The sequence below is a fragment of the Pelophylax lessonae genome (genome assembly GCF_965119305.1).
Source record: "Pelophylax lessonae genome assembly, chromosome: 11".
Classification (NCBI taxonomy): Eukaryota; Metazoa; Chordata; class Amphibia; order Anura; family Ranidae; genus Pelophylax; species Pelophylax lessonae.
This window is the reverse complement of record NC_138778.1, coordinates 96,517,154-96,532,508: the sequence shown is the minus strand read 5'-3', so window position 1 is coordinate 96,532,508 and position 15,355 is coordinate 96,517,154. Positions and strand designations below refer to the sequence as shown.

The 15,355-nt window shown below is 41.8% G+C and overlaps 1 protein-coding gene across 4 annotated transcripts in view; it reads left to right on the top strand.

Annotated features, from left to right (window-relative positions):
- The window catches only part of TRMT1L (tRNA methyltransferase 1L), a 313,438-nt gene that overhangs the window by 102,299 nt on the left and 195,784 nt on the right, over positions 1–15,355 (top strand). For all 4 annotated transcript variants that reach the window (XM_082272088.1, XM_082272087.1, XM_082272089.1 and 1 more), the window contains one exon: positions 12,947–13,061. In XM_082272088.1, coding sequence (XP_082128214.1) covers positions 12,947–13,061 — 115 coding nt within the window. The remainder of the gene's footprint in view (positions 1–12,946; positions 13,062–15,355) is intronic.

Genomic DNA, 15,355 nt, shown 5'->3' with positions numbered 1-15,355 from the left:
AATGACTGGTGACAAAAAACAAAATCCATAAATGCATTCGCTTTTAAAAAATTATATAACAGTTCGTGAACCAGGGACAAACTCCTCTTGCTGAAGTGTGGGTGAGTGAATCAGTCAAAAACCAGTGATGGGGTATTAGTCCAAAATTTTCAAGAAGAATGGGGTGAAAAATGAATAAAGTGTCCCTCCACCAAGTGAAATTCCTCCTTACCGGAGGAAGAAGATAAGTGCTAACAGATGATCCAACTTTCCCAACGTTAGAACCTTAAAACTAGGTCACCTTCATACGTGAACAGACATACGTGAACAGGTCACCTTCATACGTGAACACAAGCAAACCTGGCTTCTTACCAGAAATCAATAGCAAACAGGCTCAGCAATCACTGCAATGAATCTGGAAACTATACTCCTTCCTCCCTCATACCGGGTGGGTGGCTTTCCAGTTTCCACAGTTTGGCTCCAATATGTATAAAAAATATAGGAGGCTGATAGTGTATTACCTTAGATAACGTTTTATTGACAAATACAGGTTGCACTTACATGAATAAGATGTATTGATGAGCGGTACAGATGGTCTTTAGCAGAGAGAATTTTGTGTAGAGCTCGCGTCCAGCTGCAACACGGACCGCGAGTGACGTCGTGACGGCACGCCTCCCCTGCTGACGCGTTTCCTCCAATAGGACTTCAACTGAGAATGGGGATGAGCGCGCGCCGTCACTTCAGTCATTTTATACAGGAAGGAAAGTCTTCCCTTCCGGTGTCCGCAAAGAAGGGTCCAGGAACCGGAAATAACTTTAAAACGGCAGATATTTGATTCCCACGATTTAAGCAGATGGAGAAATACTTTTATTCACATCAGAATTCATTATAATAAAGATAATTGTGAATCAGACCCGCTTCCCAATTTTCTATTGGGCTATTTGCTAAGTATGGACCTTGTGACACCGGACCTGGGATATTCCATTACTTCCTGTTACCATATTTATATGGACATGTATTGATAAAGTGCATCTTATAAGTATTTAATAATTAAAATCGATTACATTACCTATTCTAACACTTAAATCAATCCAGCAAAGAGGTTTTCACATATTTTATAAAATAATTCTTCTATGTGATAAATTATTATAAAATATCTTTAAAACTCATTTAAAATTTCATTTAAAATTCATGAATTTTAGTAAAATGTATAAAAACAGTAAGAAAGAACAATATATAAAAACACAAGGTATGAAAAGTCATATATGTTCTAAATAAAAGACGGGAAATTAGCTATTATTGATATGGGAGTTGATATCCCATTCAATGTTATGTCCTCGAGGTCGAGAACATTTTAATTCAAATATCCAGAAAGTTTCCCTTCTGGATATCGTTCTTTTGAGATTACTTCCTCTCCAGTGTGGAGTGTACTTTTCAATGGCAATCATTTTCATATTTTTGGGATTTTTTTGGTGGCATTTTGCATAGTGATGTGATATACTGTGTCCTGTGAAACCTTTATAGACATTTGCTAAGTGTTCGCCTACACGTATACTAATGGTACGAATCGTCCTTCCCACATACTGTTTGTTGCATTCACACTGTAACAAATAAATGACACCTTTCGTGTGGCATGAAATTAATTCCTTAATAGGATATTCTTTGCCTGTGATACTAGATCTAAATTTTTTACATCTTACAGTGTGTGCTTCTTTGCAGATTCTACAATTTCCACATGGAAAGAATCCTTTCATATCTGGGAAGATTCTTGTGATGGTTGGTTTTTCCACTGGGTTTTTGTGCTACTAGATCTTTAATGTTGGTGGCCTTCCTAAAAATGATTTTAGGTTGTTGTGGTATGGCTGGTCCAAGAATTTTGTCTTCTTGCAAGACCCCCCAATGTTTGCGAAAAACATGGTTCAGCCATTTATAACTCGTAGAGAATTGAGTGGTGAAGGCATATTCAAAATGAGGCAGATTCTTCTTCACATGTTTTTTCACCATTGTCTCTGTGAGAGCTGATTGTTCCATTGAACCAATCTCATGTATTTCTTGATCTAGTTTATGCGATTCGTAACCTTTTTCCAGGAATCTCTCTTTCAGGACTAAAGCTTGGTTCTTAAAGTCTTTATCATCGGTACAGTTTCTCCTGATTCTCCTGAATTGACCCTTGGGCACAGAGTTCAACCAGGTGGGGTGATTACAACTGTCTAAGGCAATAAATCCGTTTTTATCTGTAGGCTTAACGTAGGAGCGAGTAGCAAAGCTTGAACCCTTTCTATAGATGGTCAAATCTAGAAAGTTAATACAATTTTTACTGTACTGGTATGTAAACCTAATTCCCCAGTTGTTAACAGTTTAAAAATGTCCATGTATTTTTCAAGTGATTCCTCATCTCCTCGCCAAACGAATAAGGTGTCATCTATATATCTTCTCCATATTACCAATTCCTTGGCTCTATTGGAGAAAATATTACGATCTTCCCATAGTGCCATAAACAAGTTAGCTAAACTTGGGGCAAATTTGGCCCCCATTGCAACACCCGTACGTTGAAGATTAAAATTTCTGGTTATAATAAAAATAGTTGTGCTCCGTCCCAAAGGTGAGAAATTCCAGAATAAAACTCTTTTGTTTAAAAGGTATCTCGTAATTATTATCCTAAAACGTACTTACAGCTTCATACCCCATTTCATGTTGGATCACAGTGTATAATGAAGTTACATCTGCTGTAACAAGCAGAACATCCCCTGTAACTTCTGAGTCATTTCTTTTATACATTGCGAGGTGTCTTTGAGGTAGGCTGGGGTTTCCTGTACCAATGGTTGCAGAAAGTAATCTACATACCTTCCCATTCTCGAGGTGACCGAATCGATCCCGCTTACGATCAGTCTTCCTGGTGGTCTGACTAGGCTTTTATGAACTTTAGGAAGGTAGTAGATCGTTGGAATCCTGGGACATAGGGGAACCAAAAACTCTTTTTCCTTTTTGTTTAAAATGCCCATGGTGTGACCTTTTAGTACTAATTTTTCTAGTTTTTTCTTGAACTGTGGGGTGGGATCTTTCTTTAAAATATTATATGTATTGTTATCAGACAATAAATTGTCCATTTCCTGTAAATAGTCATTTTTATGGAGCAATACGATTCCACCCCCTTTGTCCGCAGGTCTCACTATAAGGTTTTTATTTTCACACAGAAGTTTGATACCCTTTTTTAAATCAGTTTGTGGTTTAAATTCCACCTTTTTCTCCTCTAATTCCTTAATCACAAGGTCTCTAAAAATAGTGACCTGTTGGCTTTGTAATCCTGATGGGTTAAATAAGGAAGAATTAAACCACAAACTGATTTGAAAAAGGGTATCAAACTTCTGTGTGAAAATAAAAACCTTATAGTGAGACCTGCGGACAAAGGGGGTGGAATCGTATTGCTCAATGGTGAAAAAACATGTGAAGAAGAATCTGCCTCATTTTGAATATGCCTTCACCCATCAATTCTCTACGAGTTATAAATGGCTGAACCATGTTTTTCGCAAATATTGGGGGGGTCTTGCAAGAAGACAAAATTCTTGGACCAGCCATACCACAACAACCTAAAATCATTTTTAGGAAGGCCACCAACATTAAAGAACTAGTAGCACAAAACCCAGTGGAAAAACCAACCATCACAAGAATCTTTCCATGTGGAAATTGTAGAATCTGCAAAGAAGCACACACTGTAAGATGTAAAAAATTTAGATCTAGTATCGCAGGCAAAGAATATCCTATTAAGGAATTAATTTCATGCCACACGAAAGGTGTCATTTATTTGTTACAGTGTGAATGCAACAAACAGTATGTGAGAAGGACGATTCGTACCATTAGTATACGTGTAGGCGAACACTTAGCAAATGTCTATAAAGGTTTCCCAGGACACAGTATATCATATCACTATGCAAAATGCCACCAAAAAAATCCCAAAAATATGAAAATTATTGCCATTGAAAAGTACACTCCACACTGGAGAGGAAGTAATCTCAAAAGAACGATACCCAGAAGGGAAACTTTCTGTATATTTGAATTAAAATGTTCTCGATCAATAATAGCTAATTTCCCGTCTTTTATTTAGAACATATATGACTTTTCATACCTTATGTTTTTTCATATATTGTTCTTTCTTACTGTTTTTATACATTTTACTAAAATTCATGAATTTTAAATGAAATTTTAAATGAGATTTTAAAGATTTTATAATAATTTATCACATAGAATTATTTTATAAAATCATATGTGAAAACCTCTTTGCTGGATTGATTTGTGTTAGAATAGGTAATGTAATCGATTTTAATTATTAAATACTTATAAGATGCACTTTATCAATACATGTCCATATAAATATGGTAACAGGAAGTAATGGAATATCCCAGGTCCGGTGTCACAAGGTCCATACTTAGCAAATAGCCCAATAGAAAATTGGGAAGCGGGTCTGATTCACAATTAATTATCTTTATTATAATGAATTCTGATGTGAATAAAAGTATTTCTCCATCTGCTTAAATCGTGGGAATCAAATATCTGCCGTTTTAAAGTTATTTCCGGTTCCTGGACCCTTCTTTGCGGACACCGGAAGGGAAGACTTTCCTTCCTGTATAAAATGACTGAAGTGACGGCGCGCGCTCATCCCCATTCTCAGTTGAAGTCCTATTGGAGGAAACGCGTCAGCAGGGGAGGCGTGCCGTCACGACGTCACTCGCGGTCCGTGCTGCAGCTGGACGCGAGCTCTACACGAAATTCTCTCTGCTAAAGACCATCTGTACCGCTCGTCATACATCTTATTCATGTAAGTGCAACCTGTATTTGTCAATAAAACGTTATCTAAGGTAATACACTATCAGCCTCCTATATCTTTTATACATATTGGAGCCAAATTGTGGAAACTGGAAAGCCACCCACCCGGTATGAGGGAGGAAGGAGTATCGTTTCCAGATTCATTGCAGTGATTGCTGAGCCTGTTTGCTATTGATTTCTGGTAAGAAGCCAGGTTTGCTTGTGTTGCACTGGAGGTCTGTTCACGTATGAAGGTGACCTAGTTTTAATATTCTAACGTTGGGAAAGTTGGATCATCTGTTAGCACTTATCTTCTTCCGTCGGGTAAGGAGGAATTTCACTTGGTGGAGGGACACTTTATTCATTTTTCACCCATTCTTCTTGAAAATTTAGACTAATACCCCATCACTGGTTTTTGGCTGATTCACTCACCCACACTTCAGCAAGAGGAGTTTGTCCCTGGTTCACGAACTGTTATATAATTTTTTAAAAGCGAATGCATTTATGGATTTTGTTTTTTGTCACCGGTCATTTGTTGTGCTTTTGAGTTAAACACTGGTTCAGATTTGTATGCCATCCCATTCACTTTTATTTTAGTTCACACATCACTGTTAGGTGATCTTCATTCATTTAGAATAAGCGCACTTTACATTTCACATATATTTTATTCTTTCCAGTTGCAACTATTCACACACCAGCGCTCCCTTTTTTCTTACACATATAAGGCAGGACAGTAAGTATTTATAAACTACTGATAGAACATTTGAACTTTAGGAGGCAACCATTCTACTAGCCACCTAATGTATTGTTTGTATGCAAAACAGCGTGATCACAGATACAACATTGATCAAATAAAACCACAGTAAATTGGTCTAGGTGGCTATGGAGCCTCTTTCACATATTGTGTGATGTAAGGCTCTTTCAACAATCCAGCATTACAACTGTTCCTTATGGGGGAAACCTGCTCCCAACAGTATACCCAGGAGTGTCTGGGTTAAAAGAGGAGAGGAGAAGCAAGAGGGCTATAGAAGCATGATACCAAGATTTGGCATGAGATAAAGAAGTGAAAGGAAAGGGGGGAAGAGGAAATGGTGATTCCATCCAGGAATAATCCATCGGTCGTCCAGGTTAACAACTCTTATGTATCGGGGACCTGTGAGTATGTAAGCCAGCAGGACCAAATTAGCTCAAAAAGGTGGGGGGGTTTGTCACGTAGAACGCTCACTATTTTTTTCGTTCAGCGTGATCCATGTAAGATTACGTTTCATCAATGCTATGTCTACAACAGGACTTTTGCACACCGACTCAATGTCAATTTTTTGCCACCAGCAACATGAATTTTATTAACGTCTGGGTATGTCTAGGGTCTTTTTCCAATGGCTTATTCAGTAGGTCAACACTAGCGTCTTTAACGAAGTTAACCATTGTGACCGAAAATATGAATGAGTGAACCCTCATCCAAAGGCATCGAACCTTGGGGTATATCCACTATATGTGCGTTGGTGTGCCCATCTGGCCACAACCCCTGAAGCAGGAGGCCAAGGTTCCTGGATACATTTTGGACAGGTGCTCTGGCACGAAGAACCCTCTGGTGCTCAATCAGAGCAACATTGAGGATACATTTGTGGATCTGTGAGCTTCATTTGCGCCAGTCCTCTGTCTCAGGTCTATGTCCAGATCCCTCTCTCTCTGCCTGATATGACCCCCCCAAGAGAGCAGCATCCTACATGCACTTGTGTTCAAACATGGTGTGTACTGCCAAGTCAGAGCCGTCTTTTCATAATGATTTAGGAGAGTGTTGAATTTTTTGTAATTGGAAGCTCTCCATGGGGGGCATCCCCAAGCTGCACATGAAATGCGAGGGAGGACGTATTCCTCTGTGGTCCAGATAGTCGCCTATATGGGTACAATCCCTTGTTCACCCACCAACCAAATCTATCGGGTTGTACACTAGGGGAAAAGGGGAAACAGGGTTGCCGAAGAGGGAGGCCACTTGGGTATGTTCAGAGCGTAAGGGCCATCTCCTGCAACTCGTATCCCATATATGCAATGAGTGGGAGAGCATTGGGCAGTGTTGCAGTGTTTTAAGGAAGTCCAAAGGATGAGGTCCATTGCCAGTGGAGAGCATGCCTGAGCCTCCAGTGGGACCCAATCAGGAAAATAGTGACGGCTGTGAAGTTGGCATAGTTGGGCTAGCTGCGCAGCTATGTTTTAAACTTCTGAAACTCGGACACCCCCAGACCACCCAGGTCTTTAGGAGCATACATCGTAGTCCGAGCTATTCTGGGACCCTTGGTACCCCAGATATAATGGAGGATTTTAGATTGGAATCGGCATGTGGCGTCAATGGAGACTTGGATAGGCAGAGTTTAAAAATATAATACCTAGGTAGGACTGTCAATTTCAGACACAAATCTTTCCATCCAGGACAAATTCCCATCAGATCATACCTTCACATCCTCCCCACTTACTATTCCCAAAATGTCTCCTCTTCAAGCATTAGATCTGAAGAGGAAGGAGAAGTTGATCATAGGAATTGTTAGATCCAACAAACCTCTTTTGTTTGGATATTGATGAACTGTTGCAGGCTAATTAGGCTGCTGAGCAAACCCACCATTGGTACAGTCTTTGCAAAATAGGATGTACAGGGGTTTGTAGGAGCAGCAGGGCAAAGTACTTCCTTTCTACCAATCTCTCAAGGATTTAATCCGGAAAGTGTATGGAACCAGAAAAGAACATTATTAGGCTTGTGCCTTTCAACTGGGCTGATAACTCTGTTTGAGGGGCTTTTAAACTAGGAGGAGGTGGGGAGGGCCCAGTGGTTGAGTCAGTTAGGAGGAAATGAAGGACAGACAGTATTATTGGGGGCGGTAGTAACAGTAGGTCCGTAGCGTCTACAATTAGGGGGGCTGTTCGGACAAACCACAGACCATACAGAAATAAAATTAAGCACTATGCAATATCGACTTCAACTAAACTAAGAGGGATATATGCAAATGCCAGGAGCCTAGCTAATAAAATGGAAGAGCTGGCAATGTTAGCACATGAGGAGGACATAGACCTTGTGGGGATAACAGAAACTTGGTTAGACACCTCATACGACTGGTTGGCCAATATCCAAGGGTATTCTGTGTATCGGAAGCACAGGGAAGGAAAGGGGGGGGGGGGGGTATGTATCTATATCAAGAATAATGTAAGGGTGGTGGAGAGGAGTGATATTTTGGAAGGGATGAGTACGGAGTTAGAATCTATATGGGTAGAACTCCGTAGGGAGGGTAATATGGGGAAAATAATTGTGGGGGTTTGCTATAGGCCACCCAACCAAAGAAAGGGGGTAGAGTTGGAATTTATGGCACTGTTGGGTAAAGTGGTAAAGCTGGGACCAGTCATCATATTAGGGGACTTCAACTATCCTGACATTAACTGGGAAGAGGGGATTGCACACTCACAAAAGGCCTGTCTCTTCATGGAAACCTTAAAGGACAACTACATGTCTCAGGTGGTGGATTCTCCTACTAGAATGAATGCAGTGTTGGATCTATTAATTACGAATGACCCAGACCTAATCTCAGATGTAGGAGTCTGGGACAACTTGGGTTCTAGCGATCACAGGTCGATTGCATTCAGCGTAAATCACATAGCAAGGCATGAGGGCAACATAAGGACCCTAAACTTCAGAAGGGCAAACTTTCCCAAACTGTGCTCAATGATGGAGAAAATAAACTGGGACAAAACCCTACGATCACTAACCATGGAAGAAAAATGGGATTGCTTTAGGAATATACTAAACAAATGCATCTCGCAATGCATTCCTATGGGAAATAAATTTAAAAGAGCCAAACCTGGCTGGCTTGGCCGTAATGTAAAGAACCTTATTAGAGAAAAAATAATGGCCTTCAAGAAATATAAATCGAAGGGGACATTATTGGCTTTCAAACAATACAAGAAATTAAGAAATGTAGATACGAAATCAAAATGGCTAAAATCAATTTCGAGAGACAAATGGCAGAGGATAGTAAAAAGAACCCTAAGAAATTCTTCAAATATATCAATAGCAAAAAAAACGAAGTCAGAGCATGTTGCACACATAATTAACAATGATGGGAGAATGGTTACAGAGGACACGGAAAAGGCAACTGTGCTAAATGCTTTCTTCTCCTTAGTCTTTACACAAGAAAAGGAGGGGTACACTGACCAAGACTGTATGGTTAGCAGTACTTCACAAGACTTTCCGCTATGGCTAACAGAGGGTGAAATCAGGGAAAGGCTGGATAAAATTAACACAGGTAAATCACCAGGCCCGGATGGTGTACCTCCGAGATTACTTAAAGAACTCAGTAAGGTTATATCTAGACCACTGTTCCTGATCTTTGCTGACAGTGTTATGACAGTAACTGTACCAGGTGACTGGAGAAAAGCTAACGTGATACCAATATTCAAAAAAGGGCAGAGGCATATCCCGGTTAATTTTAGGCCAGTCAGCCTGACATCAATAGTATGTAAACTTCTGGAGGGGATAAGGAACTATATCCAAGAGTTTGCTAAAATCAATAATATCAGCAATAATCAACATGGGTTTACAAAGGGGCGTTCCTGTCATACCAATCTGTTAACATTCTACGAAGAGGTTAGCTGTGAGCTAGACAGTGGGAGACCTGTGGATGTGGTGTACCTGGATTTTGCTAAGACGTTTGATACAGTTACCCACAAACGGTTGATTTATAAATTAAGGTCCACAGGCATCGACCACAAGGTTTGCTCTTGGATACGGAACTGGTTAAATGGGGCGTGTCCAAAGGGTGGTAGTAAATAATGCATACTCGGACTGGTCTGAGGTGGTAAGTGTGGTCCCCCAAGGCTCAGTTCTGGGTCCAATTTTGTTCAATTTATTCATAAATAGCGTTCAAGACGGGGTCAGTAGCTCGATCTCAGTTTTTGCAGATGATACAAAATTGAGCAGGGCAATAACTTCACATTGGGAGGCAGAAATCTTGCAGAATGACCTGAGCAAAATAACAGAGTGGGCAAAGACATGGCAAATGAGGTTTAATGTGGATAAGTGTAAGGTATTGCACTTAGGCATTAATAACGTAAAAGCAAAATACACGCTGGGGGGGAACCTTTGGGGGTATCAAAAAAGGAGAAAGATCTGGAAGTCTTAGTAGAAGATAGACTTTGCAACAGTATGCAATGTCAAGCTGCGGCTGCCAAAGCTGGCAGAATATTAGCTTGCATAAGGAAGGGGATGTATTCCAGAGACAAAACTATAATCCTTCCACTTATAAATCACTGGTCCGACCACATCTTGAGTATTCTGTCCAGTTCTGGTCACCAGTCCTCAGAAGGGATGTGTTGGAGCTGGAGAGAGTACAGAGAAGGGCAAAAAAACTTATTAGGGGATTAGAGGACCTTAATTACGAAGAGCGTTTGGAGGTGCTTGATTTATTCTCCCTGGAGCAGAGATGCCTGAGAGGGGACATGATGGCAATTTACAAATACCTCAACGGTGATCAGAGAATAGAAAAAAAAACTATTTAGTCGCAAGGAATGCATGAGGACACTAGGCCATACAATGCGATTGGAGGAGAAGCGTTTTAACCTCAGGCTACGGAGGGGGTTCTTTACAGTAAGGGCTACAAGACTGTGGAATTCTCTGCCACAAATGGTAATAACTGCGGGAAGTATGACTACTTTTAAAAGTGACAAAACTCCCTTCAGTTGTATACATAACATACACTAAATAAAGTGGTTGTAACCCTAATAAAAATATCATCCTCCTCCTTCTGAAGCATGTTATACAGTACAGTGCTTGTGTTCTGCAGTTTTCAATGCGGGGCAGGAGAGCCCTGGATGTCAGCTGACTGCTCGGCTGCACATTTAACATTTTTATAAAACATAGGCACTGAGCGATATCACAGGATATAACAGGGGATTCTACTATGGACACATAATGACTTTACAACCACTTTTGACACAGCTAGTGTAATTTCCTGACTTTGACTTGATATTAGGCGCTGATAATTCCCTGTATAGTAGAACAAGGAGGGAGAGGGTACATGAATTTCACAAGGGGCATGGTAATGGGATCACAGAGTGAGCAGAAGATGACCTCTTCAGGTCCCCGATTTTTTTTTTTTTTTTTTTTTTTTTACGATTTACTGGCAGCAGAGATTTCTAGACTGGCTGTACTGTTTGAAAAGGTTGTGAAAGGCCCCATTCAGGCCTCAAGTTTTGTCAACACCATTATTTTGCATGTTTTTGTTTGGCACAACAGCATAGAGCAGCCTATTTGTATGGGCTACCCTACACATAAAAAATGCATCAAAGAAGCTCCTGCAAGTTTTAGGAGGTAGAGCTTGGCCTGTTATTACTGCTTGTTTTAGCTTGTCCCCACAATTGCAATTTATTATTGGCTTCAAAAGCACAATGCGTGTTCTGGGAATGCACAGATTTGAATGCAGCTTAAGAGTCGCTTTATACTTGTGTGAGTCGTGTGTGCGCATTTGCACAAGCACAGCAGCTCATTCATTTGCATGGGCTGCTGTGCCTGCGAGAAATGTGGGAAGGAAGTCCTTGACCCTTTATTAACCACTTTACAACTAGCCACTGTGCTGCTACTGCGGCACAGTGGCTCGTTATCGTCGCTGGACTCCTCCCCCTGTAGGCGGCGCTCGCGTGCCACCGGAGGCGCGCTCCCGCTGTTTTCATTCACAGCGGGAGTCGGGCCAGGGGAGGAGTGGCGGCGATCGCCGCTGCTCTGCCCCGATCGTCGGGGAATGCAGTTTGGAGATCCGCCCGTCTGTGTAAACAGAGCGGGCGGATCTCCTAAGTGACAGGGAGTGACAGATCGGAGTGTTCAGCATAGCTGAACATCCGATCTGTCCCTGGCTCACTCAGTCACCTCCCCCCCCACACGTTAGTAAGCACCAGGCATACATTAACCCCTCCCTCTCCAATAAAATTAACCCCTTCCCTGCCGGTGTTATTTTTACAGTAACCGTGCATATTTATAGCACTGATTACTGCAGTAATGTCACTGGTACCCCCAAAAGTGTCAAAAATGTCAGTCAAGGGTCCGATCTGTCCGCCGCAATGTCGCAGTCCCGCAAAAAAAAATCGCAGATCGCCGCCATTACTCGTTAAAAAAAAAAACACCAAAAATGACAAATCTTTCCCTTAGTAAACGCAATAACTTTTGCGCAAACCAAACATGGGTAGCCGAAAACAAATTGGCCAAAAATGTAAAAAAAAATTGGTTTTTACATCTATTTTGGGGGGAATTTCATATAAAAAAATGTTAAAAATATTGTTATTTTTTCAAAATAAACACTCTTTTTTTTGTTTATAGCGCAAAAAGTAAAAATCGCACAGGTGATCAAATACCACCAAAAGAAAGCTCTGTTTGTGGGAAAAAAGGGACGTAAATTTCGTTTGGGTACGGCGTCGCATGACCGCGCAATTGTCAGTTAAAGTCGCACAGCGCCGAATCGCAAAAAGTGGCCCAGACGTAAGACAGCAAAATTCTCTAGTGGTAAAGTGGTTAATACAGTGGCTGCACGTAAATGCATAGTGCTGCGGCACCATGTGGTTTCGCACATGCGAAAGTGCGCCACGTTTTCCGAGTGTGGGGGTGCTATTAAGAATTAATGGCACCCCTCACATCTGCTAAAGAGCAGCACGTTTTTCCTGTGTGTCGGAACTGGCTTGTTCATGCATGCATTCCCGTCACGCACATGTGTGCTTTGACTAAAGACTGGTTTACACCACAATCTCTGTGTTCACTGTACATTTCTGCATGTGTGTGTTTTCAGGGTATTTTTTTTAAATAATTGTCTAATTTGGAAAAAAAAATCTTGCATATGCATTTGTATCTGGTGTAAATGTCAGAATTAGATGGCTAGAAATACAAAGCCTTTGGCAGGTAAAATGGCCCCACTATATGTATTTCAAATGTATATCTAGCGATTTGTCTGGAGTTTACTTTTTATTTATCCATAATGTCTTTTGCTTTAAACTTTTCAAACTATGAAAAGACAAAAAAAGAAAATACTCCAAAAATGCAACATAAATTTAGTGGGAGGACTTTTGAACATCTGAACAGTCCAGCAAACCTCCACCATAAAAAATTTTACCATTTAATGATTTTTTTTTTTTTTTTTTGTAATAGGTAGTAGACCCTCGGAAATTTTACATGAATCTAACACTGAGGTACAAGTTCTTCCGAATTGCAACACCCCTCAAAAATCCGGAACTTTCTTTAATCCAGTAATGAAGACGAACCGGTATGTTAGATGGTTTATTTCCCTGATAAGACCTTTAAACAATAGAAATTTACAAGTGCAAAACTACATTGGTAACTTTATTTTCTGTATCGTTCATTGACAGACGCAGCTCCATATTCTTCTTAACAATTGGGTTATGGTGCCCCCTACAGGAGTAGGACACTAGGCAGGAAAAATCTTTACCATGCCTATGGAGCAGTCCCTGGGGGTATACACTCACTCACTTTGCTATAGGCATTGTTTTTTCTCTATCGCTCATTGACAGACGTAGTCTTCTTGATTCTCAAGAGCTGGGTTATGTTGTCTCCGCAGGAGTAGGACTAGGCAGAATGACAAAACGTTCTGGCTCCACCCTAGGGGGCAGTCCCTGAGGGTATATCCTCCCTCTCTCTGCTACAGGGAATCAGTTTTTTTCTGTCTAGTCAGGAGTAAGGACCTAAGCTCCTTGCTGGGATCTTTTGGTCCTGGCAAGACTTTTTTTCTTTAAGAAAAAGACATTTTTTAGGTAGTTTTCTCCAGTGTTTTTTTCCTGTGAGATCTTCAAGCAAAAATGCCGGACTGGGCGACACTTGTGGTCACCCCAGCCGGCCTACGAGCGCGTGCAGACCAGGCATTGCGCTTGGTCGGCCGCGACATATTCAAGTAAGTATGCGGGGCCGGGCGACGGGCTGGATGTGAGATCCAGTGGTCACCCCGGTTTCTGCCTAAAAGGCACGTGCAGACCAGTGCGCTGAGTCGGCCGCGACGGAGTCCCAGTAAAGGGACTGACTTTGCGAGTTAAAGCTCGCTTGGACGCCAGGACCAGAGAGTCGAGGCGTCCACAAACCCCCACCCCGGTGGAGAGGGTATTATGAAGAGAGGGTGCCTGTCGGTTCGGTATGGTGAGTAAAACGTTCCCTTTTTTTCCTCATTTATGAGGCAGTATATATTATGGGCCCCTCCATATATGGTCAGTATATATCTGACACTTACAAGTCCCCCTTGTAATACAGCATGTGTTTGTGGGAAGTGGACTTGGTTCAAGAGCTAACACTCTACCCAGCAGACTGTAACATTACAGCAGACATAGGAGGTATAATCCTACCTTATGTGCAGTGTATCTCTGTAGATCCATATGTCACCTCTCAGCAGAGTGCAGGTGGATGTGCTGGGAAGACGATATCGGCGGTCTGCCGCCATTTTGCCGTAGACCGAATACATATATGTCCTCAGGTCACGCCGGCCGCCATGTTTTTGGAGTCTTATGTCTCTTCTATGGGGGCGGCCATGTTTTGTGAGCCCAGCTTCCTCGTGGAGGGCTGGGAACGCCGGAAGGCGTACACAGGGGGCGGAGCCACGCCTTCTGCCCGGGAAAAAGCAAACAGCTCCTTCCAGTCTGTGTAAGACAGACGCTGGCTGCAGTTTGTTGGAAACTGCACTGCATCGGTTGGTGAGCCTTGGGGGTCCCTCTCTCTCTCTCTGGGATCGAGAAGCAGGTACTCTGAGGGGCGCTATTGCGCTAGGGGGAGACACACAAAAAAAAAAAAAAAAAAAAAGTTTTTTTGTTTATTGCTGGCAAAGTGTCCTGTATTAACATGGACCCTGCCACTCATGTATCTCCTCCGGATCCCCTCAAGGGGTCTGCGGGATCCTCCAGCACCCCATTGACAATTGAATCTTTGTCAGCTATTATGGAAACTTTTGTGTCCCGGGTGGAAGTGGCTTGTCAGGGACAGGGCGCAAGAAAGCGACCCCCGCCTAACCCCCTATTATCTGAAACCTCGGATTCAGACTCTGAGCCTATTTCTGCAGTTGCAGGTACTTCATCTGGTATTGGTGTCTCGGGTCCTGTCTCTTCAGACAGTGAGGAGGATGTTTCGGCATCTGCCATAGCCCGAGAGGAAGCGTTGGTAAACGCACTCATTGTATCTGTTCAAGAGACTTTAAGGTTACAGGGTATTCCATCAGAAATAGCTGAAACTGAGATCCCTTTTGGGACTAAAAAGCGCATCAAAGTGGCAAAGGTTTTTCCATTGCCCAAATGTTTTGGCAATCCAATCGATGAAGAATGGCGTCTGCCAAAACGCACTTTTAATATTTCCAAACGCATTGACAGGCGTTATCCGTTTGAGGAAACCCTTATTAAGAAATGGACAGAACCACCTGTGGTGGATTCACCTATTGCTAGATTGAATAAAGCCACGGTTATTCCTTTAGAAGACGCTCCGTCTTTTAAAGATCCAGTGGATCGCAAGATAGAAGCTATGTCTCGCACCATGTTTTCCTTGATTGGATCAGCTTTCAGGCCAATAATT